Genomic DNA, 26,036 nt, shown 5'->3' on the forward strand with positions numbered 1-26,036 from the left:
AAAAAAAAAAAAAAAGCAGCCATGTCCTCCAATGTTTCACTTCAAAAACCAAAGCATACATGTAGTACCACAAAGACCATTTTGTCCGTCACAAACAAAAACTCCACATCAACGACAAAGATGATTGGACAGTTGTATAAAGTGTAGGTTTAAGTACAGATAGTAAAGCCATCATTTAAGCTTCTCAGTCTTTAAAATGAGAAAGTACATGAGGAGAATTCGAAACACACTCGAATGAAATGTGTCCAAACTGAAATAGAAACAATAATAATCATCCTAAAACTGATGAGGATCTCTTCAAACGACTGCCTGCGTTGGACAACATCACAGTTTTCAGTGGAGTGGATTTATTTTAAACATACTCTACTCAGTCTACAGTAAATCTACAGGAAACACCTCTGGATTATTTGAAGGTATCAGAAAATAAATAATTTTTTTTTATCATACAAGCAACAGTAGTATTACATCATAACGTTTCTCTCCTCTTAGGCCCTCAATATGTGCAAACTGCAAGAGCTTAAAAAGGTAGCACTTTATGCATGGACCGCAGAATATAAAAACAAGTGTTTTTACAACAAGCACTTCATTCAAAGTGTAGCGAATGTGACAGAAGACTAAAATATTATTAATATTAGAGCCACTTAAATAAAATAGGGAGTTGATAAAACAAAGGATTTTTTTTTTTTGGAACTAACCAGCTTCTCTAATCAACCCAAATGCTAATATTATCCTCTTTACATCTTTAAAAAGTCAAATACTGAGATGTAAATATAACGCTGAGCTGAGAGTGAATTAGCAGTGAAATCCCACCTAATGCATTGATTTTTTTTACCAACTCTTGTCCCCATCAGAAACCAAATTACTTAATATTAGACAGAAGTCACTGGTCTTCATCACCACCTGTGCTTCGACAGAAAATGCTCCGTTGTAGCAGTTTATCACGAGTACTTCAACATTAAAGGGGTTTTCCTTTCGTTAAGACACAGATATGTCAGCGCGGACGGGGCTTCTGTCAAGAGTCTTCGTGTTTAACCAGACTGAAGATTCGCTTCTTTCATTCGACAGCAACCAGAAAGCATCTCCACGCCGCTGAAAATGCACTTGGAGGGATGTTGAATTCTTCTTGACGGCTTCAAGACGAATCCAGAAGAGTCCAAGTCCAAACAGACACGCGACAAAAACCCAAACAGATGGACACGAAGCCGGAGGAATGCTTCACTTAAACTTTGTTCCAAAAAGAATAATAATTAGAACGAGGACTATGACGAAAAGGATCAAAATGACGAGCATCTTCCTGTTTTTCTTCTGATACTGCTCCGCCTGCGAAGGAAAGGGAAGAAAAAACATACAAACATAAAGATTTAGGTCCCGAGTCATTAATTTAGCATGTGGATTTTTATTATTGTCTTTAAAAATTAAAATAATTTTTTGGTTGACATTTAACACTTAAGCAAATGAATGATCAAAGTCATCCAAATTCATGACTATGGATAAAAATAATGTAATGTATCCAATTGTTAGATTCAAAGATGTTTATGTTAATTGCTTTGACGTCATTCACGTTTTGGGAAAAAAAAAATACAGATTTATTATTGAAAGCCTGAAATCTATAAGGCAGCCCTGCCGATCATGTGTTTGTAAACTTACGATCATAACTGGATGGTTCATACAGGAAACATCTAGCACTTGAAATATGACATGCAGAACCGTGTGTTTTGTTTACCTTCTGTAACTGTTTCAGTCCGTCTTCTGTTTTTACACAAGCCTGCTCCACGTTGAAGTCAATTCTGTCCAGAACAGTTCCCTTTGAGGAAATAAAAACATTTTTATTAGAACAAAGTACAAACAGCCGGAGCTGCACTTTATTTTGTAAAGCTAACGCCAGTTTTTTTTTTTCTCCATTTCCAAATACATCTAAACTTTTATATAAGGATGTTTTTATTTTACAGAGATAATCTCTAAAATGCAGGGGTGAATGAATTTTCATACAGAGACGGTATCAAATGCTTTCTCTTCTGTTATATATTAAATAACAAAAAAAGGCAAACTTCAACTGAACGCAGTTTTTTCCTTCTTTGATTAAATATTTTTCTGGCTGCTAGATTTTTTGTTTCTATTTTTTCTTTTTTTTATAATTATTTTTAAAGTTGTATTTGTTAGATACATTTTTCTGCAGTTTTTTAAATACAGCAGCCTCAACCATAAACTCTAGTATTGCATTGTTTTGGAAAAAAAAAAGAAATCAAACAAAACAAAACCTGCAAAAAGATTCAAGGCTTCTACCAACATGAAAAAGATCCTCTAAAAATATTGTTTTCAAAAACAAAATGACTTAAATTTTCACAGTAAGCAATAAAAAAACAGAAAAAAGAAATGTAGCATTTACAATTATTCCACTAATTATTCTCCTTTCAGTACCTGCTCCACCACCATTCCCGCCAAATCCCGGAAAATCTCATTCAGATCCGAGATGGATTGCACTATTTGTCGGATCTCCCTCTCCCGTTCCTCCACCAGAACCGTGTTCTGCTCCACCAGCATCAGCTGATCATCTGTGAACCCCTGAGAATTCAAGATTCACACACCCTGTTACACACTCACAAAGAAGGGAGGATAATAAGCACAGAAAACCTGAGCAAACGCTGTTCCAACCCATAATGCAACAGTAATTCATCAATATTAATGAGTTCATGTCGCTGGTTGCTAACCATTTTCAGTGACAGATAAACTGGGCTGTTTTATTTCTTGATACTTTCATCCTGCTCACTTTCATGGAAAAGATAATTTTTCAACTTTTTAAAAAGGAGCTTAATGCAGGCCTGAATCAACTCATAAAAACAAAATACCACTTCTAAATTCTACATTAGATTTAATTCTAGTAAAGCAAAATGTGTGAAAGATGACCAAAAAGAGGGAGACAAATAGGCAGACTCATGAAAACATCTCAATTTTATTTACACTTTCATAAAATTACCAAAATAATCAAGTATAAAAGTATGTGCATCTCCGTTGATGGAGTTGATAGTCTGCCTGAAGATCTTAAACTAAGTAATAACATAACACAGTTTAAAAATAAACTAAAACATAGAATGACTGAAAGCGATAAAGTGACTTTCATATTTGAAATATGATTGAGAACTTCCTGATGATTTACTTACTTTAGTTTACCTTTCTCTTTTTTCTTTTCTCATCTGGATTTTTATGCATTTTTTATGGATTTTGTTAATTTTACTTAAAGTTATGAAGAGTGGAACAAACCCAAATAGCTTCAGCCCACACCTTTTTGATTTATACAACACTTATGAATTATTTTTACTCAACTTTGTTTTGAATTTCTTTGGTTTGTAGCTGCAGGGTTAACTGATTGCAACAACTATTATGCGTGTCTGAGTGCTTTACGTCGAATAAGCTCAACTTCAAAAATGTACGGAAACTGCTTATGATGTAATCATCGTTCAGCTGCAGCAATGCCGTCCTGCTCTCGCTCTGCTGGCGAAAACAAAATCCTCTCACCTTGTCGTACAGAGCTAACTCTTCATCCTCTTCCATTAAAGGTCCTGAATCAAAAAAGTGCTTCGATCTCTCCTCCCGATTCTTCATACCTGGTACATAACCGTCCGCATGATTAAAACGGCAAAATAAAAGAAACGGCGTCTAAGGTGGATCTACGTAGATGATGTTGAACAGAATAAGAAGTTTCTTACGTTTTAAATAGCTGGACTGCGTGTGCCTGAAGTTGGTGGACAGGTCCTGCAGGCTTTGAGCCAGGGACGACACCACGTTCACCAACAGCCTCTCCTCCTGCTCGGTGCAGTGGCCCCGGCGAGACTGCAGGCCCGTCACGGATCGCTGGCATCGGTGGAACATCTGAGCAGAAGACGAGATCACGAGCCGTCAACCAGCGCAAGCAAAGCAGGACCCGACTAGAAGAGGTCGTGTTTTTATGTTTGACGTTTTTCTGTTAAGTCAACAATGTCAAAAGCATCTCTGTTTTATCAGTTTGAGTTTTCCTCCACTGTTCAAGAAAAAAAAAAAAAAAAGTTTTAAAAAGGTTACAAATATAAAGAAGAGATTTTATTTGAATGGAAATTACACAAATAAATCTCTAATAAATAAAAGCTGCTGCTGCTCCCACAAAGCTGCGCAACCACAAAAATGTGAAAAACCTGCCCCTTTAGTGAGGTCAGATATGAACAGCGAAAGCAACAAGTTAACCAGTAATAATTTTCAAAGCAATAAATAAATAAATTCAGCTTTCTGCACGATACTTTTAAATCACGTTTAGCCATACTTTGTAAGTCGTGTCGCTCCATTTAGCACATCATTTAGTTGAGAAAATCAGCAGACGAATTGAAGAAATAAGGAACAGTTTAAAGGAAAATTTCAGCAGAGATTAATTACTTATTTTTTAACAAAGTCATAAAGTGCTGCACAATATAAAACCTCAAACCATAAACCATTAAATTGACAAAGTGAGATGAAGCGTACGATGACGGACAGAAAAGTGCTAAAGCTGATGTGGAACCACAGGGAAAGGCTACAGTAAATACATCCGTCTTTAATTTTAGATAGCTAACGGGCAATTCTTTTACCATCGAATGTTACTGCATAATCTATATTGTCAATTTTTTATTTATTGTGACAAAAATAAACTCTGCATAATTATGTTTACTTACCCCAAAAACTAAAACTATTGTTGAGTCTGTTGCTTTTTTCCCTCCACTGTTATTTTCATATCAATATTTTTAGCAATATAATTAAACGCAGTTATTATTTGCTGCTCAGTGATAAAACTGCACTGCGTAATTTAACCTTTGCAGCAATAAGCAAGTTGCTCCTGTAGACAAGTTGCTGATTCCACTCCTCATCTGGACAGTAATGACAGCGAGTGTTGAAATTAGATAAAAAGGTGAATTTCTCAAACCAAAACTGATCCAAATGGGGACAGCGGTGAACAAAAGCACCTGCGTGATCTCCTGGGTAGTGATCTCTATGGCGTGCTCCTCCTCGCTGCTGTCATCCAGCGTTGGACGATTCATGTGCTTGTCGTGAAGCAAAGCCAGGTCCCTCATCTTCTGCTGGATCCGTGTGATGTCGTACTGGATCTGAAAGATCAGCAGTCAAAAAAAAAAAAAAACCATCAATACTGCGCGTTTCATTGTTTCATTTCTGCTCGACCGATGATCCGATTTACCTCGTCGACCCCTTCTATCCATTTGGGAGGCAGCTTCTTTGTGACGCCGATAGCAGCTTCTGGGTCCAGACTGATCCCAGAGACCAGAGCCATCCGGTCATCGGCCAACTTAGAAAAAAAACAAAAAAAACAGACATCTGTATAAAAATGTTTCTTATAGCAACAAAATGATGCGATGATTATGATGATTGTAGAGCTCTACTTTTATTCTCTTAATTTTGTGAAGGGAAAACAACAGTAGTACCTCGTCAAGCTCCTAATGTGATTGTGAGAGAGCAGAGTGTTTCCATCCAGCCAGGTTAAGCAAAGGGGGAGAGAAGCAGAAGTAACAGATTGAAACGCAGAAAAAACCCCCTGTAAATATCAAAGAAAAGGTTTGCTGTCTACTTTCAGTTAAAAATTAGCATCATTAGTTTTAGCAGCTCATATTAGTCCTTCATAATGTACTCGAGTGTGTTACCAGTGTAAGAAATAAATCATCCCTGAGAGACAATGATGCAAAGTTAGATCGTGTAAGCTTCCATACAGAAAGAAGAAAAAAAAAAAAACTATTCTCAGTAAGTCCTTATAAAATTTTCCCACATAACAACCACAGACGTCACAGTATGATATTGGGATTTTAAGTAATAGAACATCTGAAGTGGAGAAAAAATATTTTTGAATTACTTAACCTTCCCTTCAGAACCACCCTCAGCTGCAATTACAGCTTTTTCAGTTTCCCCATGTCTTCAGACTGTTTGAGCAAAACAGCTCAAACTCAGTCAGATTGTATGTGTCAACATTGACACATTATCATGTGTCAATGTCTAACATCCCCACAGCATGATGCTGCCACTGCCACCCTTCATGCCGCAGCGCTAGATTTACAGCATTTTGTGCATAGGTTAGAAAGTTTGATTTCAGTCTCAGCTGGTGAGGGTCTCTTCCTTCACATGCTGCCGTCTCTCCTACATTGTTTTTGGGGAAACTGCAGATTGGTGAAGAGTACGAATGTCAGTGGTTTTAACGTCGACTGAGTCTCCCACCTGAGCTGCGGCTCTCTGCAGCTCCTCTACGGTTACCGCCAGGCGTCTCAGGTGCTTCTCTAATTACTGCTGACCTTCCCTGGTCGTGGTGAGTTTGGAGCACCATACTCCATTTTAAATAATAGATACAGCAGTGTACTTAAGTTTTGGTCTGTCACATAAGATCCCAATAAAATACGATGAGGTTAAAGGTTGTGACAAAATGTTAAAATGTTTAAAGCATGCGAGTGCTTTGTCAAGGCCACTGTTAGTATTCTCCAATAAAATGGAGTGAAACCATAACACTGATCTGTTCGTGTTTCTACGAGAGAATGTGAGGTGAGCAGGAATGTGGTGGAAAGGTTCACAGCAGGGTGTGATAGTCGCAGCTGGAAGCTTCCTACAGCTTAGAGAATGTTTCAGGGAGTAAGAAGAGGACTGGTTTTCTACCTTTACTTCTGCAAAGGTTTCAGCATGCATACAAACATCAGGGTTTATAACATAGGCAAAGTTTCTAGACTGACTCATAACGCCCTGTAAATGAAATTTATCACATCAGATGATCAACAATAAATGAAGTTTTCTTTGCAGGCAGGCAAGGAATGTCCACTATCCCTTGTTTGGGCTCCCTGGTAATCTGATACCAAGCTTTATCCTTTCTGGGTTTTCAAGCTGCGGGTTTGGAAAAAAACACAAGTTTGGGAAGGAAGATCTCAGATAAAAATGTTTGCCTTCCATTAGAGCTACTCTGAGGGAAAATGTTTGGACTCATTTTGCGCCTTTGTGGAGAGATTCCACACCATGTGGTGATTTGTCTCTCACAATGCCTCAGAAAAGTATTCATACCCCCTTTGCACTTTTTTTTTTAAGTGTTGTTGTCGGATTACAACCATGAACTTCAACGTATTGTATCGCAGTTTTATTTTATAAACCATAAAATAGTCCATAATTGTGAAATGGGATGTACTAATACATTGTTTACAAATGTTTTACAAATAACCGGTATTAGTATTAATGCAGTTGTTCTATGAAGGGTGTTTGTTAAAAAAAAAAAAAAATGCTAAAGAACAATTAGCATAATGAAGATCAAAGAACACAGCAGTCAGGCTAAGGCAAAGGGAGATGTTTGAAGAAGGCTGTAATAACATACTCAAAACTTTGAAAATATCACAGAAACCTCAAAATAAGAGAACGCTACTAAGTAATGAACTGGCAGGCTGTGGAAGGACAGCATTAGTCAGAAGTCAAGGATCCGTGGGAAAAGTACAGTGGGAAAAGTATTGAATAAAATGGTGTTTTGGTGAAATAATAAAGAATGTGCGGCAAAAAACTAACACTGCACCTCCCCCTGAAAACCCTGTGAAACATAGTAATGGCAGCATCATGCTGTGGGGAAAGTTCGCTTTAGCAAGGACAAGGAAGCATGTCACAGTTAATGAATAAATATGGGGAAAAAAGATGAGAAATCACTGATGAAAACCTGCTGGTGCCAACCAACATGTGTCCCTTTTCCTCAACTAAACAGTTGTGAAAATGAGGATGAGTTTGTTGTAACCTGACAAAAAGTTGAAAAAGTTCAAGGGATGTGAATACTGATTTACAAGCCTGAATATCAACCTAGCTTTGGATCTTTTAATATATATATATATATATATATATATATATAAAAATAAAACAGAGGTCTGACTTAGCCAATCCAAAACATGTCACAGAGGAAATCAGCTACAGTCACAGGATGGACCTAGACTACAGCACAGATTTTACAGAGACCAGAACACATGTAAACATCTTTTAACTTTCAATAGCAATGAATGATTTAAATAGTGTCAAAAACAGACTTTAGCGGTGGTTAATATTTAACAAATGCCATTTTTCATAGTTTTTAGCTTCGATTTAGCTTCTGCGGGCAATAAAACATCCTTGCGTGGTCCTCCTGATTCACTCTCGTCAATCAGTCATGAAGTGAAACAAGGGACCGCATCAGCTCTGACAACACAGAATATCTACTGCTACCCAGGTGGCTCTAGCTACGCGGACTCAGGGACTAACTACATGCAAACACACACAGTAAAATGTCAAAACAATGCAGAGCACTCACCGCAGCATTGCTACGTGTACTCAGACGGGGGTCGTATGTACTCACTTGCTCAGCCAAAATCTGCCGGTTTTGGATCGCATTGTTCCGCATTAACAAGAAGGCATCGGTCAGACGCCGAGTGGCCATGACTGCCTTTGTTGAGCTCTGAATTAACAGAGGACAAACTGACTGCGGATCACCCGATGATTTAGTAAATTATCTCCAATGACGCGCTGCTAGCTTTAGCTTTACCTGCGAAGAGTGAGGGAAGTTTCGCGGTTACAGCACATCAAATCTCTCCGATCATATTGATCTGTCAAGCTTCTTTAGCATCAAATTTTAGTATCGAGAGAAAACCGGGAAGTTCAAGACAATTTTGTATTTGTGGTCAAATTGGAAACGGTTGCTCCTCTCTTAGAGAGCTACGGAAGTATGTGTACGTCAACACGTAAACGTCTGCGTTAAGCGCATCTTCTTCTAGTGCTACCCTCATCAGCACTTTACAGATATGTCGCCCTCTAGTGCCTCAATTAACATTTTTTCTTTCTTTGTTTGAACACTGTCAGGTTTAAAAAGCGCCGTGAATTTTCTAAATAATGGCTCATGCTGATACAGGACAGGATACATTGCAGCCAGTTAAATTATTTAGTGAAACTGTAAAAATAATGCAAAAATGCATTGCTATTTCAATGAGAACAAAATGTTATTTCACTTATTCTTAACATTCTAGCATTTGTTTTAAATATCCCAATGAGCAACATTTTTAATAGTTTAATTGTTTAAAACATTAATCAATCTATTGTCTGTATTTCTATTCTTGCAGGGTTGAGTGGCCATTTTAATTCTTTAAATAGAAACAATTCTTTATAATATTTATTAGAATAAGAGCACAGGTTTCCATGAAGTCTGAAATATGGAGGAACTAATTAGTAATAAGTTGTTTTTAGTAGTCATACAAAACAAAAGCAGGTGAGAAGAGAACTATAATTAAATATCGGATTGTTTTTTTTGGGTCAGTGCATAACTTCATTGATTTTTATTTTTAATTCATATGAACGCTACTAAGTGTTCATATGAATATAGAAAAAGAACTACAATGCATTTAGAAAAAGAACTACAATGCATTTAAAATTTAATCTAGATTAAACATCCACAACAAGCAGGGTAAGTATCACCCTTTATTTGAACATTTTTTTTTTTGTCAGGGAATGGCATTATCTGCTGCAGAAAAGCAGAGGTGCCGCAGGACTTGTGATGCAAACCCTGAAAGAAGGCAGAAAAACTTGACTTAGGCCTATGTAGCTGGATATCTGGGGGAAAATTTATACATTTTTATGCATTTTGGCCATTCATCTACACAAAACCTTTGTTTAATACCACTCGGACCAAAGTGTATATTTGAGAAAACTTCTTATTTGTGTTTTTGTTTGGGTGTGTATGTGGAAAAGGTAAGTTTGTTGATTGAAGATGTGAAGCAGAAATGCATGAATAAGAATAAAACATTTTTTTTCAGGTGAAGTTCATGAGAAGACATTAGCTGGTGTGCAGATGACCTAATGAGAGAGCCACAATCCCCATTAGGAAAAGAGTCTCTAACTAGCCTTCCTATGCGTTTCTGCTGGATTCTCATCTCCCTTCAGTGCTCTGACTGGATTTTCTCCCATTGGGTTTGATTTCTCCTGTAGAAGTCCATGCCTCTAAAAATAAAAATAATTTATAATGCAAAGCTAGGGACAAGTCAGCTATTGGAAAACGTAACCAGGGGAAGAGTATCCAAAAATTATACTCAAGTAAGAGCAGCACTACTTCAACATATTTCTATTCAAGTAAAACTAAAAGGTAGCTGTCCATGAAATTACCCAATAAATAAATAATAAAAGAGTGTTAAGTTACTCAAGAACTGATAGCTGATCAAAACATCAATCAATTAATATTCAAAAATTACATCATCAGATGGACTAAAATAAAGAGTTACATGGAAATTTAGGCATTTTAAGGACCAAAGTGAAAATAATTCATATGAATAACATCAGTACAAAATAACAAAATCATTCAAAAGAAAAAAATCCAAATTGATTAATTTCAATTTAAAACTTATGAAACTTTAACAAAAACTGAAGGTGTGCGTCTTGTTCTTCAGAATCTCCAGAAAATTTATGCACTAATACCAATACTTCATAATAAAATTACTCAAGTAAAAGTAGAAAGTACAGTTTAGTAAAAATACTCCTGAAATAAAAAAAACAACCAAAAAACAAATCTAAAAAGTTACTCAAGTAAATGTCACTCAGTAAACTAGTCTCTATCCAGCTCTGCCTGTAACATGGTGGATATTTGATCCCTGTAGTACAAAGACTTTCACCATTAATTTTCTTGTTGTCTAACAAGCCCCGTATCACATTAAATAATAAAATCAAGAAAAGCAATACTTTATATAAAGCTACAATGGCCAAATGGCACCGAATGAATAAAGTGTGGCGTGTTTGAGGTCGGTGACGGGGCCTGGGTGGTGCCACTAACCGTAATTATTATGTAGCTGAAAGCTCCTCCTCCGTTCATTCTTAATCCCTCTGGCTCTGCCCGCTAATACTGCGGCTGAAATTCATCCACAAGGATCAGGCGGCCGCGGCACCAGAGCTCCCTGCTGACTTTATCCGCGCTTGGGACGGTGTGTGTGTGTTTTTTTTCCTTTTTTTTTGACGCGCTTTCCGCCGCGGTTTGGTTCCGAGAGACGGAGTCAAGTTTTCAGGGAGAGCCCAAGAGGGTTTCTTCCTGCTTGAACACCTGAGTGACTTTGACCGAGCGCTATCCCGGTGAGTTTAAAGGCCCTGGCGCTGCCAGTCACTCCGCTTTCACATTATAATCCTCTCTGATGGATGCGTCCCCCTTTCAAAGGATGGCTTTAATTGCTGATTTATCTTCAGCTTGAGTTGCTGATTAAGATAATGGGACATCATCACATTTTTCAAGCAGCTTGTCAACCTGTTGGTGCTGGGGTTGGTTTTGTTTATTATTATCTGCAGCTCCCAGTTAATAGTGCAACAGTTCAGCAGCAACTGGTGCAACTTTTAAGACATGAAAGCAGAGATATCCAGGTCTGGTTTGAACTACTGATTGGGAAAAAAACAAACAAAAAACTTTCAGTTGGCAGATTATTATCCCTGAAAAGAGGAGTGTTTCACACACCACTGGTATGCTGGAGTGCTTGGAATGGAGACAAACCAGTTCATGTAACAGACAAGCAAGGAGGAACTAAATCTCATGCTTTTTCTGTCAGACCGCTGACTGTCTGGTTATTGTTTGGTTTTCTGTCTTGTTTTTCCTGCAGGGATCATCATGGCCTCAGCTGATGACACAGAAGGGACCCTGACTCCTGTGGATTTCATCCAGCTGCAGCATTACATGGAAGGTGAGCTCTCTTCTCACATTTATGGCAATAATTAGGAAATCTATACACTTAAGTTTGTAAAATGATATTTAAAAAAAAGTTCCGTTTTTGATCGATTGATGTTTTTGTTTCACTTCCTATCATTGAAACCACAAACTTTAACATATTTTTAATGTAATTATATGAGTTTATGCTGAATGCTTATGTAGTAATTTCGCAATAAACACCCCTTTTAGCTGCCTTCAGTAGTTACATGTTTTTATTTAACCTCTGTGTAAATACAGCTGCTCCACGGAGGACAGAGATAATAATGTGGAGAAGCTTAAAGCATGGCTACGTTATAAAACAATGAAGTACTGTTCAATCTATAATCTGATGGAACGAGAGGGACACCACAGCAAACTTACCATCACCTGGTCGTCCACCTAAAGTGAGGAGAGTTTTAGTCAGAAAATCAGCTGTCAGGCCCTTAGTAGCTCAGGAGGAGGATGGGAAAATGTCTCTTTATAAGTGGAATAATCTGCCAGTGAAACAAGTACTTTTTTTTTGTCAATATTAAGGACAAAAAGACTTAAAACAAGCTTCTCTATCTTGCTAAAAAATACATTTTGTTCTATTTAAAGTGTAATAAGACATTTGCACTAGAAACTAGAGAGGGAAAATGGTAAGATTTTGTGTTTCTGCAGTGAGTTAGAATGGCCCAGTCAAAGTGCAGCTCTAAATCTATATGAGAACCTACAGCAAGTTTTCAAAATCAGTATCTACGGATGCTCTCCTACTTTTGCAGAAAAGGATGGTCAGGAATATCTGAGTCTAGATGTGCAAAGCTGCTACAGACATCACCCAAACGATGTGCAGGTCTAACTGCAGTGAAAGCGTTTCTAGGTTCTGATTCAGCACCTAGAAAGGCACACCATGCTTTTAAGGAAAATGTCTGAAATTTTGTTTATCATTTCCCTTCTAGCTCACTGTTATATACTACTTGGATAATTGTCGTTGCAACCAAGGTTAGCTAAAACTAACAAAATAACAAAAACTAGAATTGAGATTTTTGTTAGCTGAAATAAATAAAAACGGTAATTAATGGGGTAAAACTGTAACTGACTGGAACTATGTTGTCCCTTTATATAGCAGTAACTAAAATATACTGGAATTATAGATATCATTCGTTTTTGTGTTTATTAATCTATTTATTAGCTTTTTGAACTGATATGAAATAGATTTTTTTTCTCCCACATAAGCTGTCGAGAAATTACGGCTCTCCATTCTCCGCCTGGCAGCACTTACGCTAGTCTGCAAAATGGTGACTGTGAAAGTTGGGAGAAAGTACCAGTCATTTGGTTGATCAACAATAATCTAATAATTTCTTTGAAAATGACATCTATTGTTGAGTATTCATTACCCAGTTGATATGTACATAATCACAAGGTGCAGAATTCAAATAGGTGAAAGTATAAATAAACAAAAACTATTACTATAAATAATAAAAACTAGCCCAAAACTAAGCAACATTTAACTAATAACTAATAAAAACTAGCAAACACACTAATTAAAACTGAATTAGACAAACAAAAAGTCACAATGAAATAAAACTAAACTATAATGAGAAACCCGAAACTATTATAGCTCTGGTTGCAATGTAAGAAAGATTTGAAAAAGTTCAAAGTGGGGTTTCATTACTTTTGCAAGGACCAGTGTGTTTATTTATGAATTAGTGTAAACCGTTCAAGAAGAGCTGAATAAAACCTCACATGTGACTGGACACACCCACCGTTCTCTTTGTGTGAGTGGGAGTGTCCAAATAGTTCAGTAGTCCTGCACTTTCACAGACTGAAAGCAGTTCAGTATTAGGAAAGATCCATAAACGCTAATTGAGATAAGGGAGAGGTGAGCAAAGTCCATTCAGACGAGACCAGTCCACACACCCATCAGGTCGGCCATCCTGTTAAAAGTGGCGGCGGCCTCGAGCGCCGCCTGACTAGGTGAACTGTGAACACGTCAACTCTCGCTCACCTTCTCTGGAGAAGCCATTAAACTGAACGCCGCGGCTCTGGGGTCACAGCTAATGCTGAATTATATGGGACCTCTTGACGGGGAAGCTGCACCAATCTAAAAATACTCCGTCTACTCAAAGGCTTTGGTAGAAATGAAATGGGTCTGTAGGCCTATATTTGGATAATGGATGAATAGATAATTACATGTACCATGTGCTCAGAGGCGGTGTGTGTTTGCTCAGACTGTGGGGCCCAAATGAATGTTTTATAAACACACACACACACACACACACACACACACGCACACACACACACACACACACCTACACACACACACAGAGTTTATTCATGGGCCCGTTTACTGATACTCCCACCTTTCAGTTGCTGCTTTAACAAAAACAAACCATGTGTCTGATTTGCAATTAGACGTAATCAGTTGTATTGCAGGATTTGTTATAATCAGTTCAGATGCAGGAAAGTTAACATTCACATGAAGTTTATCACTGAAGTTTTATTTTGACGTCTCCAATATCCTCCCTGCAGAAAGCAGTTTGAGGGTCAAAGATGTGATCAAGGAGTTTCACCCAGGAGGCCGATATGCCAAGCACACATCTGGAGAGGTAATTCATGCTTTTTTTAATCAGTCCATCCATCCGTCCGTCCGTCCAGCAGAGTTCAGACTAAATCCACCAATTCTGAATTTTGGAAAAACACTTTGTCTAAAACCAAATGTTAAATGTGTGAGTAATGTCTGCTTTAACACACAAGCAAATATTAATTTGTCATGTGACTGTTGATCTTCTCTCTATTTGGTACTTTAGCACTTTTTCCTGGACTAGTTGGAGCAAAACCACTACAGGATGTTTCCAGTTTCACAAATAATGTCACTTAAAAACATTTATGTGACTCCAAAAAATTATATCAACCTGCCAGACGTTGATAAAAGTTATTTTAGTGCAATTTTTTAGTAGTCTGGACTCCTACGGGGATCAGAACCAAAACATTTAGACATGTGGTGTACGACAAAATCTGCAGAAAATGTGATTCAATTTAGATATTCAGAATTTGTGTCGGTTTATAATTACATTTCTTGATAATTTATAGAAATATTTAACTACCAGAAAAATGTAACTGATAAGGAAGGGTTCAACTGCGTGAGAAAAACCCGGATAAGGGGAAATTTTAGTCAATTAATATTTTTAAATATTAACTTTAAGCCTGTCACAATAAACAATAAATCAATTAACCGCATATTAGCATAAATTAAAGCTTATTAGCTTATTAGCTTTTTAAACTGTTGTTTCGGTTGTTTTTGTTTATTTATTTTGCATATCTAAAATGTTTCCCAGTTCCAGTACTAAATATTCTTTACGAATTAAAGTATTTTGGTGTTTGATATTTGAAGATATTTGATATTTGGTGATATTGGTTGAAAATGGTCTCAAAATGACAATATTATCGTTTATCACAATCATTTCTAGGACAATTCTTTTGTCACATTTGTCACTGTGACAGCATCAATTATCTATTTGCTTGACTGCAGTGACTGTGTTTTGAATTTAAGTGAAAAATGATTTTTTTTCCTGGTTGTTGTAATAGATCTGTGTGCTCAGTGTAAATGTGACCCTGTGTCTCTGCTCAGTGCCTCCACCTGGAGGGATTCTGTCTCTTCCTGAAGACTTACCTGGAAGTGGAGAGCTTCCCTCCAAACTTCTGCCAAAAGCTCTTTAACTATTTTCAACAAGCAGAGCTAGACGGGTCTCCAAAACGGTCCACGCCTCATGGAGGTAATTCATTAAAATACCTGAAAGGGACATCAGGAGGAAATGTCTGCTGTTTATGAATGAGTGGGATTCTCAGCATTTCCTTGAAGAGATAGAATAAAGGAATGCTAAGAAGACAGTTTGCTCAACGCCCCGCCTGTTGGTTGGCTTTACTTTTTGTGTCACATGAATGAAGCCGCAGGCACTGATTTCACTGATTAGAAGACAGCTAACTGTGATGTTTTCTCCTACTTTACAAAAACTTTAAAGTCTGACAGTGAAATTGTCTTGTTTTAATCTCATGTAATGAATTTCCAGTTGCTGCAAAGTGTCTGTCGTTTCAGGTGGGGTTTTTCTTCGTGACGTTTCCTGCTACTTCTCAGTGCTGGAGGAAGGACAGCCACGGGAAAAGCTTGAGTGTTGGTTCATTAATTACTCTAGAACAGATTAATTAAAGATGAATGTGTGGAAATGACTGACAGCTTTTTGTTTGGTTCCAGTTACCTTCAAGCTTTATGACAAAGATGGAAACGGACTCTTGGACAGTTCTGTAAGTATGAATGGGACCTTGATGCTTTAATAGGAAAAGAAAGAAAAGACGTATTTACTAATTTTCACGTTACACTAGTTATAAATTAAAAGCAAAATTATTAGAGATGCACTAATCAATCACCCACTGATTAAATGATCTTCTTTCCTTTGATCAGCTGTGACTGGTTATTGACAAAAATGCAGTGAAATACAGAAAAATAAGACGTTATTAGTCATTTAGCGCAGAAAACCTAAGGATTCACATTATTATGTGTCTACAAATGCATCTATTAACACCACCTATGTTAATTTTTTGGAAATATATAGTCAGTTAAACCAACCATTTATCTACCTGCTTGTGGTTTTTAATTAAGTACTCCAAGTATCAATTGACCAGAGATCAAAATTAACCAGTACTCCCTTGACTAGCTCTGATTGGTCAGTTTAAATACTGAAAAGTCTAAATCCATATGGAAGTTTTGGCTGTTTTTGTTTCAAATTTAATCTTTGCATCAGGTCTGTTTTTGCACACTGACTGAGATGGATAAGATTATGTAAAAACTCGTGGTCTCATCTCCAGGAAGTGGATCGTATAATTGCGCAGATGATGCGAGCCGCTGATTACCTGGGCTGGGACGTGACTGAGCTGAGACCAGTACAACTTCTGTTTCTATTCTTTGCTTCCCTTTAATATGTGCACTATGAAGTATAAGTGTCCTGTTTATGACTGGATAAAATGATGTTTTAGGTTCTCAAAGACATGATGACTGCAATAGACGTTGACGACAGTGGGACTGTCAATCTGGAGGAATGGGTCAAGGGAGGCATGAACAACGTGCCTCTGCTTGTGCTGCTTGGACTGAGGGTGAGCACTCCTTCCATTTATTTCAGTAAAATTTGCAAAACTCAAGTTTTGTAAACATACAGTGATATGCTGCAGACTTTTATTTAGGTTCATTTTGGTGATTATGGCTTAAAAATAGAAATGAAAAAAAAAATTGGTTATCATAACATTTAAATACTAAGTAAGGCAAGTAAAAATAGATTAAAAAAAAAGAACAGACTTTATGTTTTGACCAGCACAGTCATGGAAAAAAGTGTAGCTTGAGCTTTCATGTTACTTGAAAGTTTAGTGGAAGAAAAGTTGCAGAAGAAGCCCAGATAACATACGGGGACATATACTACCTGTTATTTTGTTATTAAAAAACAATTTTTATAAATCTTAGGTGATATTCTAATTGTCTGAGAAACTGAGTCATTCATTAGCTGAAAGTCTTTTTTATTTGAATAAGATTACACTGTGCACGAGTTCCACATTTTGAATTTAATTAATGAAATGAATTCAGTTTCGGTAATACTCTAAAGTCTTGAGCTGCTCCTTTCACGTGGCCTCAATCCGGTTCGTTTCAGGACTCGACTCTTCACAAGTGTTTTTCTTTTGTCACTAACTTTGTTTCTCCCTCCTCCTTCCTCGCCCACAGATGACTGAGAAGGACGGCCAGCACATCTGGAGGCTGAAACATTTCAACAAACCCACCTACTGCGGTGTGTGTGAGAACATGCTGCTCGGCCTCGGCAAGCAAGGACTCTACTGCAACTGTAAGAGCTCGCAGCTACCTCCAGGGGGCAGTCATGCTCCTTCGGGTTTTCTCACCTGGTCTGCTGATGTGCCCGTGCCTTTTCTGTTTGTTTTTTATTTATCTTGTAGGTTGTGCTTACACTGTCCACAACCAGTGTGCCAACAAGAATCCTGAGCCATGCGCTCGGACCTTCGTCAAAACCAAAGAGGAAATTGGCGTAAGGAACACAAACCTCACTTTTTATTTCCACTTCAACCAATTTGGTTTAATTTCCGCTTTCCGGCTTTGTTTATAAGTGAATTTCAATTTTATATTAAATCACAGCTCCAGATGTGTTTCAGACAGTATTGTCGCCTCACTTCTTGTTTTTTTTTTTTTTACCCAACAGTGTCTGTAAGCACTTTGACTACAGAGAACATAATAGTGTATTAGTCAGGCAGTGCAGCCCATCAGTGTTTTTTAAGTGCGGATTACAGCTGGTACAGTCTGCTCTGTGCAGCTGGTAAATGTCCTAATTCTGCAAAAGGACAGACAATGGTCTGCTCCATCTCCTTTTCAGCGTGTGGCGTCAGCAGCGCCGCAGCTTGCAGGTTTTTACAGAGTCATGTTGCAGACCTCAGCAGTGGGCTGAACAGACGTGCTTTGTCTTCTGGAGGAAGGAGTATTAGAAACATCATGCTTTAATGGTGTTACAGTGGGAACATTAGTTGGCACGCCTGGTAAAAATATGTAAAAGAAAAAAAAAAGGCTTAAAATCAACAAACTGTTGCGTAATCATGCAAAAATCTAACATTTAATTTAAATAATTCAGTTGATTAGAAAATCAATGTTAAGAAATAATAGTTACAATTGCTGGTAATCTCTAAAATACATGAAACTAAAGGATTTTTTTTAGAATTATGCTTTGCTATTTTATTATGATCAGAGTTTTTAAGCTCTGATTTGCTCTGATGTGATTTTTACTGGAGCTTTTAGTGTTTCTATTGTGGCCAATCATTCAAGGAAAATGCAATCAATCAAACCTTATCATTATACTGATATTTAGTTAATGAGAGCCTCCACCACTGGCTCTTCACAAGTTGTAGATTTAGAAAAAATTTGCAAAGAGAAATAGTCAAAGACCTCTTCATTTATACTGCAACTTTATGAAATGTTAAAGGAAAAGTCCAGGGTGAAAAGCAGGATCAATAAACCTGCTTTTAAAAACAGTTGATTTGGCATACATTTATTTTTTTATTTCTTTGTTTCATGATGTTCCTTCTGCTGTATTATTTTCTTAATTTTGCTGTTAAGGTTGTTGTTGAAACTGAGAATTAAATTAAAAATAAAAGACAACATACTGTCCTGGGACTTGGACTAAGGTATTAAGGTGTTTTCCCCCACAATGAATCAATGTAGTGTTGGATTTTTCAGTGAAAGATAAAACTGATTCTATAAAAAGATTATTATTTTCGAGTGGTTCACATTCTTCACATATCTTTACAAGGTGAATGCTTATTGAAAAATGTAAAACCTGAGCTGTCCAAACCCTCCATGGCTGACCTGTACTGACTCTTTTAAGTCAGTTTTAACATTTATTTAGAACATGAACTTTCAGACCTTGCAGTTTTTAAATAAATAAAATGAAAATGCAGCAGAATACTCAGCGGTTATGCTTCTGTGTTACTTCAGAAAGCAACTCATGACTGGATCAGAGCTGACTGCAATGCCAGTAAGTGTCAGGTCTGCTTCAAGAAGATCAAAACTTTAGCAGGGAAGCACTGCGTGTGGTGCCAGGAGATGGTGAGGACGATTCTTTGGATACTTTGGCATAAAACCTCAAAGTAGACGGGGTCATGTTTGGTTACCAAATCTGGTTTATTTTTAAGCGCCACGACGAGTGCGTTGTGCCCGGCGTACCCAAATGTGACTGCGGCGATCTGAAGGATCATATTTTGCCACCGTGGGTCATCTACCCCGTCTCAAAGGTAAAACGAGAAAACACGTTTTCGCTTTACATTTAGGATCTTTGCAGCTAACTTTTTGTTGGTGCTGCAGGAGGAAGACACCAACCTGCTGAGCGTGACTCCTGACGGCCACATCCTGCAGGTCTGGTACTTCTGAATCTGTTCAGCATCGCTGCATTTATCATCCCAATACCACTGCCTCTGGTAGAGCTTTTATTGTTAATCTTAGCCTCTTTTTCCCATCTGAAATTAGTTTTCCTCTGTATTTGGGATCATTGCGTTGTTGGAACGCCCTGTTGTATTTCAATCATCTGACATTAGGTGTGTATTAAACTACAAACAGCTGAAATAGTCATATTCCCGTCCACAGTGATGCAAATTTAACCTTGACATGGAGGGTACCGACTGAGAAAGAAGCACCTGCTCCAAAATTAACATGTTTAAGTTTAAAGAATGACTGAGTTGTAACAAGAAGTATGATTTAACGAGTCAAAGTGAAGTTTTATAACGTCAGAGCACTGAATAAACTATGAAGCACGGCGATGGCAGAATCATGCCGAGAGTCTGTTTCAATACTATTAGTATAAGTTCTTCCACTTCACCCCAAATCAATGAATAAATGCTTGAAACTGAGACGTCACTAAATCTTCTGATGGGACAAAGATCCCAAAACTGATTTTGAAAAGAAAAAATCTTTTTTTATATATTTTTTACAGACTTCTGGAGTTATTCTGAACTCAATGTAACAGACTGGAAATAAGTCAATTAAATTATTTGAGGCAACAAAATGTTAAAAATGAAATGAGTAGTGGGATTGTATTCAAGTCTGTGCTCATAATTTTGATGCACTGTGGAAAATCCAAAATATTTCTAGCTTTGCCATACAGTTCTTGTGTTAGAAAATCATTAAAGCTGCATATCGTGATACATGTGCACTGTGAAAACGAATAAATAAATAAATAAATAAATAAAATATATATATAAACTGACACATTTATCCAAAATCTTACCTAATTCTGTGCATTTCAGATTACTGAAAACTGTTTGAATTTCTTCTGCCTTTTCCAGATTGCTCCTATTCTAGACACTCATCCTCTGCTGGTGTTTGTCAATCCTAAAAGTGGAGGGAAGCAGGGCGAACGGTGAGCAGCTCAGAAACAATTCAGTTCAACAAACTCTGAGTGAACACGCTCATTTCAAAAATTAGGAAAGTAAAAATTTTTTTGTCATGTGAGAAAGTGAAACTCAGCAGCTAAACTTGGTGATATATTGAAGTTTATGACAATGTTTTTGATGCAAGTTTGGGTTTTGATTTTCTGTAAGTCATAATCATCAAATTGACAAAAAAAGACTCAAAATATTTAACTTTGTGTAATGAATTTTGATAATGAGTTTCACTTCACAAAATATTCAACAAAAATGTTGAATATTTTCCTAATATTAATTTTTAGATGTACCAGTAATTTAATAGATCCTCCGCGTTTTTACTTACTGTGTTGCTGCTTTGTCCTGTGGACTGACCTCAGTTGATGGATGTTTTCATGCCTGATGTTTTGTGCAGAGTTCTCAGGAAGTTTCAGGGCCTGCTGAACCCACGTCAGGTTTACAACCTAAGCAACGGAGGCCCCATCAGAGGGTACAGTGAACCAGCGATGTGCAAGTTCATTATATGCATCTTTTAAAGGATTTTTTTTACAGGACATTTGTTCTTTCAGATTGCACTTCTTTCGAAATCTGCGTCAATTCAAGATCTTGGTGTGTGGGGGAGACGGCACAGTCGGGTGGCTCCTGGATGCTATAGGTACCACGAATCCCTCTTAACTTTACAAGAGACGACTGGAAGAGCTGACTCTTTAAAGAAATAATGAAATACTTGGGATTTCAGATAAAATGAACATCTCCGTGCATCCTCCGGTTGCTGTGCTTCCCCTGGGAACTGGGAACGACATGGCTCGCTGCCTGCGCTGGGGAGGAGGTAAAAAACAAAGCATGCACCGCTACGAGCATCTGTAGCTCAAAGTTGAAACTCTTCTTGTAACTCTGGCAAGGATACGAGGGGTCTGACCTGAAGGAAGTCCTGAAGGAGGTTAAAGACAGTCGGCAGATCCCTCTGGATCGCTGGAGCATCAAGGTGACGCCGAAAAACCCGCAGGATGCAGGCGACCCCGTCCCCTACGAGATCATGAATAACTATTTCTCTATCGGAGTGGTGAGGGGCATCACACATTCATTCATGCAGTTCCCTGAAACACAAACCGTTGCAGCTGCGCTCGTAGATTTGAGCTAAAATGTGATTTAATTAAAAGTGAATGTGTGTGTGCATGCGTGCAGGATGCTTCCATTGCGCATCGTTTTCACTCCATGAGAGAGAAACATCCACAAAAGTTCAACAGCCGGTGAGGACTCTGACAAGAGGCGATGTTATCCTCAGTTGCCATCTTTATTCTGGGTTTAGACGAGTCAAAATTCAACATGTTCAGGATTTGGTTTTTGGTCATTGATGGTTACATTAAATACAGTAAAAGTAAACATTTCATGTAAATCTCTTTTACTGGAACATTAAAACTTAGTCGGGAAACAACTAAAAACATTTTCTCTTTTTTTTTTCCAAGAATGAAGAACAAGCTTATGTACTTTGAGTATGCTACTTCTGAGTCCTTCTCGTCCTCCTGCAAGAATCTGAAGGATTGTCTGAGTATTACGGTAAGAGTTTGAACTTAAATCAGACTCTGCTGCTTTCACAGTTAGAGGCGTTCGATACGGGACATTCTGATATCATACGAAGTAAAAACAGTGTCAGAATCATTGATACAAGTAGCTGTTATTTAAGTGTCACCAAACCTCTGACCTTTTTGCGTTTTTTTCCTTTAAATTATTTTGTTAAAACCTGGTACAAAATTTAGATCGTTTATAGGTGTCTATGAAATACTTTAACATGATAAACAGAAAATAATAGAAAAATAAAACAAATTCGTGTGCACTGCTTCCTAAATAAACAAAGAGCAAAAAAATAATAATCTGAGAGCAAATCAAAGCAAATTACATTACAAATATGAACTAAAATTTCAACAGGGAATCTGAAACTAAAGTACCGTATTGTTATTTGATATTATAGATATTTTTTATTGATCCGTACCTAAGACTGATACCAAATATATCGTGTCTGCAGCAGAATATTTCTCCAGAAACAGAAGCACGTTCTCACATATCTGAGAGGTTTCGGTGGCTTCCCCGTCAGGTCCAGCCTCTAGGATCAGAAATCCTGTTCAATATGTTTAATCTGACAGCATAATTGACACACAGCGCAATGAAAATGGCCCCAAAATCCAGACTCTGTGCTCAGCTCACAGTGAAAAACACACAGATAGATTATAAACCCTCTAAACAGAAGCCAGCACCTCCACCCAGGATCATCTTTAATTCATTTGGCGTTTGTCTTTCCATAGTGCTGTGGAAAACCTCTGAACCTGTGCAATTCTTTAGAGGGCATAGCCGTCCTCAACATACCCAGCATGCACGGCGGCTCCAACCTCTGGGGGGAGTCTAAGAAAACTGATGGCGCTCCCGAAGCGGTGCACAGCGAAGTCATCACCGACCATGAACTTCTCAAAACAGCCACACAAGGTGAGTCTCTGTAAGCAGCCATTCGGCTCCAGCAGTGTCCGAGAAACCCCGTTTAAATCTGTACGGGTTTGTTTCACGCTTTACTTTAGATATAAGCGATAAACGTTTGGAGGTGGTGGGGCTGGAAGGAGTCTTGGAGATGGGACAGATCTACACTGGACTGAAGAGCGCCGGGCACCGACTGGCACAGACCTCCGAAATCACCATCAGGTTCGAAACTTAAAGATAAAATGACCTCCGAAATCACCATCAGGTTCGAAACTTAAAGATAAAATGAACTCCTGTTAGTTTATTTGTGGCCTAAAAGCAATTGATGACATCAGAATGAACAAAATGGTCCATAGTTATTGTTTCCTCCACCTCTGAGGCTGCTTTGCTTTGTTGATCCTGAAAATAAGTAAATGCCGATTGGGACCCGATTTCTTTCCTTGCAACTGTGTCAAATTTGATGGTTTTTCCTGTTTGTGTTTGTTTGTAGTCAAATAATTATAATAGTCTTTCATTTCCCTATGCAGCACAGCCAAAGCTCTGCCCATGCAGATTGACGGGGAGCCCTGGATGCAGCCGCCGTGTGAGGCGAGTAACTATCAATGTTCTCATTTCTGTTGGGATCTAATGTGATAGACCAACACAAGATAGTTAATATCTGTAACGTGACAAGATAAACATTTTATTTCCCCAAGGGGCAATTTGTTTTGCAGCCAGCGCAGAACAATTTTATTGAAAGATTGTACAAATCTCAAGGCAACACTACAAATAACTACTCAAATACAAAACTGAAATTAGAGGAATATGTGCAGAGAAGAAAAAAGAAAACAAATTTAAAAAATAAACAAAAATAAACATTGAATATCGCTGCAAAACTGCTAAATTAGTTTCTTAGCAATAGGATTGCTTTAAGGTTTTTTTCATAACATTGAGACTCACTGAGAAAAGCACAAAACATTTTAGTGACACACAAACAACGACAAAATGCAAAGCAGTTTTACTACAAAGTTCAGAACACACACTGTTGGTTTTAAAAAAGATATTTTAAATAAGCAGACACAAAAACTGTTTTCCCATCTCGTCTTTCCAGATTAAGATAACTCACAAGAGCCAAGCTGCTATGCTCGTGGCTGCACCGACCAAACCGAGCAGCTTCTTTCAATTCAAGTAGCCGTCAGATCTGCCACGTCGGCCGGTCTGCAGGGGCTCACAGCTGAGTATTAAACTCTGAACAAAAGCAACTGTGTTTTATCCTATGTGTTCTTTGTGTTCTTTCCCTGACATGGTTTTAATTTACCCGCTTGAACTACTTGAAAAAAATTTAACTTTGCATGTCTTGAGTCTGAATTGCTGCTTCTGTGTGCCAATTTAAATATAATTCAACCTGTGTTTGTAAAATATTCCCTACACTAAAGAGGAATATGAGTCCACTGTGTCTATTTTATGTTGTGATAATGGTTTGTGGTAAAAAAAAAAAAAAATGTTTACAGTGGTGTATTGTCAGGTTTCCTCTGTTCTCAACGCAGCTTGTAGTGAAGCGACTTTGTCTCGGCCTCCAGATTCTCCCGGCAGCTCGCTCACTCTTCATAAAACTCACCGTCAGTGTTCATCCCTTTAAAATAAGGAAAGTCAACAGCGATGCCAATGTTTTACTATGCGACTAATCTACTCAATGTCTGTGTTTTGTTGCTTACAGGGTAGAGCTTGCTTAAATGCTGCTTTTACAAAACGGCATTCCTCCATATTTTATTTAGTATAAATTAGATGAGTTGTGTGGGTTCATGGAGGTAAATTACTTAATGATTTACTTTTGCAAAGTCAACAAGATTGTGATGCTCTTTTACAAACACATCCAATATTTCTGGAAATTAATCTATGCCAAAATATGGAGGAATGAAGCCAAAATGTGATTTTGTTTTTGTAACGTTGTAAATTATTTGTTCTTATCAATCAAATGCAAGTCCTGTTTTGTCTACATAGGTTACTTGTGCACTTGTGAGTGTGTGTGCGTTTATGTATAATGTTAAATATCAAACTGTGTATCTGTCATTTGAATGTTTCTGGTGTTTGTTTTCCTTTTCAATGAAGCTGGTGCAACGTCAGATGTGAAAGGTGTACTAAAATCATCCTAACTGGATTAAGCCAGCTGGTAATGGTTTCATTCTTCCTCCCAGTCCCTGAACTCATCACGTTTTGACTCTTCATTGTCCCAATCTTTCATACATCACCACAGCTTCAAACAAGGATGGTCACCGTTACTGTCTCCTTTGGTACAAATGTTTAAAAAGCACTGAAAATACTGCTTTACAAAAGCAACTTTGTCCTATACGCTAAAATAAACAATACATGAAAAGAATCCCAGACTAAAAAAATATTTGTATTTTTTGTGAACATCCGTTCTCAATGCATTGTTCAACAATTTTTTTTTTGTCAACAGGAGAGCAATTAGTCCTTTCTTACAGATGGCGAGCAGAGAGTTGGTATGTGTTTGATGGTTACCATGGTGACCACAACATGCCACTCTGTGGATTTCTTTTTTGAAATGTTTACCAGCTATTTTGGTTCTTGATTACATATTTTATTCAGGATCTAGATTGGTGGTGTCCAAACTTTTTGCCCAGGGTCCAAAAGTGGCAAATCTAAATTACTGGTGGGCCACAAAATTCATTAAACTAATAATACAGAAATTAGGTTGTGATTTTTTGCCATTACTTTTTATTTATTTATTTATTTCGCTTTACCTGCTCAACAATAACTAAATTTTCAAATAAAATCTGTATATCATTAAAGATCCAAAACATAAAGTCATTTGGACTGTTATTTTATTAAAAGAAAAATAGACAGTTTGCAATTTTTTGGGTCATTAATTGTTTACGATTTTTGTTGGCCCAATTTTTACCATTCTAGACTTGTGGTTAGGAGCCAAACAAAATAATTTCAACGGCCG

At 37.6% G+C, this 26,036-nt stretch overlaps 2 protein-coding genes across 6 annotated transcripts; one reads left to right on the forward strand and one right to left on the reverse strand.

The window, feature by feature from the left end:
• LOC103144294 (syntaxin-16-like) lies at window positions 1-8,746 on the reverse strand. 4 transcript variants are annotated; one of them, XM_007561202.2, is made up of 10 exons: window positions 8,528-8,746; window positions 8,297-8,440; window positions 5,439-5,450; window positions 5,195-5,302; window positions 4,965-5,105; window positions 3,705-3,867; window positions 3,514-3,602; window positions 2,419-2,562; window positions 1,724-1,804; window positions 1-1,320 (listed from the first exon to the last, which is right to left on the reverse strand). In XM_007561202.2, exons 2-10 carry the CDS (start codon window positions 8,420-8,422, stop codon window positions 1,216-1,218), a joined length of 969 nt encoding a protein of 322 aa, XP_007561264.1. In that variant the 5' UTR covers window positions 8,423-8,440; window positions 8,528-8,746; the 3' UTR covers window positions 1-1,215. The 4 variants fall into 4 exon arrangements, with proteins under 4 accessions (XP_007561264.1, XP_007561263.1, XP_007561265.1 ...); XM_007561201.2 differs by having other exon boundaries at window positions 8,297-8,746; XM_007561203.2 differs by having other exon boundaries at window positions 8,342-8,745.
• A 2,077-nt stretch (window positions 8,747-10,823) lies between these two features.
• On the forward strand, window positions 10,824-25,765 carry dgkab (diacylglycerol kinase, alpha b). Of its 2 annotated transcripts, none has more exons than XM_007561206.2 (24): window positions 10,824-11,088; window positions 11,604-11,684; window positions 14,201-14,277; window positions 15,300-15,444; window positions 15,765-15,839; window positions 15,921-15,970; window positions 16,532-16,606; window positions 16,700-16,816; window positions 17,433-17,550; window positions 17,660-17,748; window positions 19,203-19,313; window positions 19,400-19,498; window positions 19,569-19,619; window positions 20,546-20,619; window positions 21,039-21,113; window positions 21,193-21,278; window positions 21,363-21,452; window positions 21,526-21,686; window positions 21,809-21,873; window positions 22,090-22,180; window positions 22,924-23,101; window positions 23,191-23,311; window positions 23,617-23,677; window positions 24,180-25,765. In XM_007561206.2, exons 2-24 carry the CDS (start codon window positions 11,612-11,614, stop codon window positions 24,258-24,260), a joined length of 2,163 nt encoding a protein of 720 aa, XP_007561268.1. In that variant the 5' UTR covers window positions 10,824-11,088; window positions 11,604-11,611; the 3' UTR covers window positions 24,261-25,765. The 2 variants fall into 2 exon arrangements, with proteins under 2 accessions (XP_007561268.1, XP_016531456.1); XM_016675970.1 differs by lacking the exon at window positions 10,824-11,088 and adding an exon at window positions 11,233-11,466.
• The last annotated feature ends 271 nt before the right edge of the window (window positions 25,766-26,036 follow it).

Source organism: Poecilia formosa, unplaced genomic scaffold, assembly GCF_000485575.1.
Source record: "Poecilia formosa unplaced genomic scaffold, Poecilia_formosa-5.1.2 Scaffold124, whole genome shotgun sequence".
NCBI classification, from domain to species: domain Eukaryota; kingdom Metazoa; phylum Chordata; class Actinopteri; order Cyprinodontiformes; family Poeciliidae; genus Poecilia; species Poecilia formosa.

Excerpts from the sequence above, each read along its gene's own strand:
- LOC103144294 (XM_007561202.2), bottom strand. The coding sequence starts at position 8,422 with ATGGCCACTCGGCGTCTGACCGATGCCTTCTTGTTAATGCGGAACAAT. Across the intron at positions 3,868-4,964 it reads CTACCCAGGAGATCACGCAG|ATGTTCCACCGATGCCAGCG; the intron begins GTGCTTTTGTTC and ends TCTTCTGCTCAG. Across the intron at positions 3,603-3,704 it reads GCAGTCCAGCTATTTAAAAC|GTATGAAGAATCGGGAGGAG; the intron begins GTAAGAAACTTC and ends GTTATGTACCAG.
- dgkab (XM_007561206.2), top strand. The coding sequence starts at position 11,612 with ATGGCCTCAGCTGATGACACAGAAGGGACCCTGACTCCTGTGGATTTC. Across the intron at positions 11,685-14,200 it reads GCTGCAGCATTACATGGAAG|AAAGCAGTTTGAGGGTCAAA; the intron begins GTGAGCTCTCTT and ends TCCTCCCTGCAG. Across the intron at positions 19,499-19,568 it reads TCATCTACCCCGTCTCAAAG|GAGGAAGACACCAACCTGCT; the intron begins GTAAAACGAGAA and ends TTGGTGCTGCAG.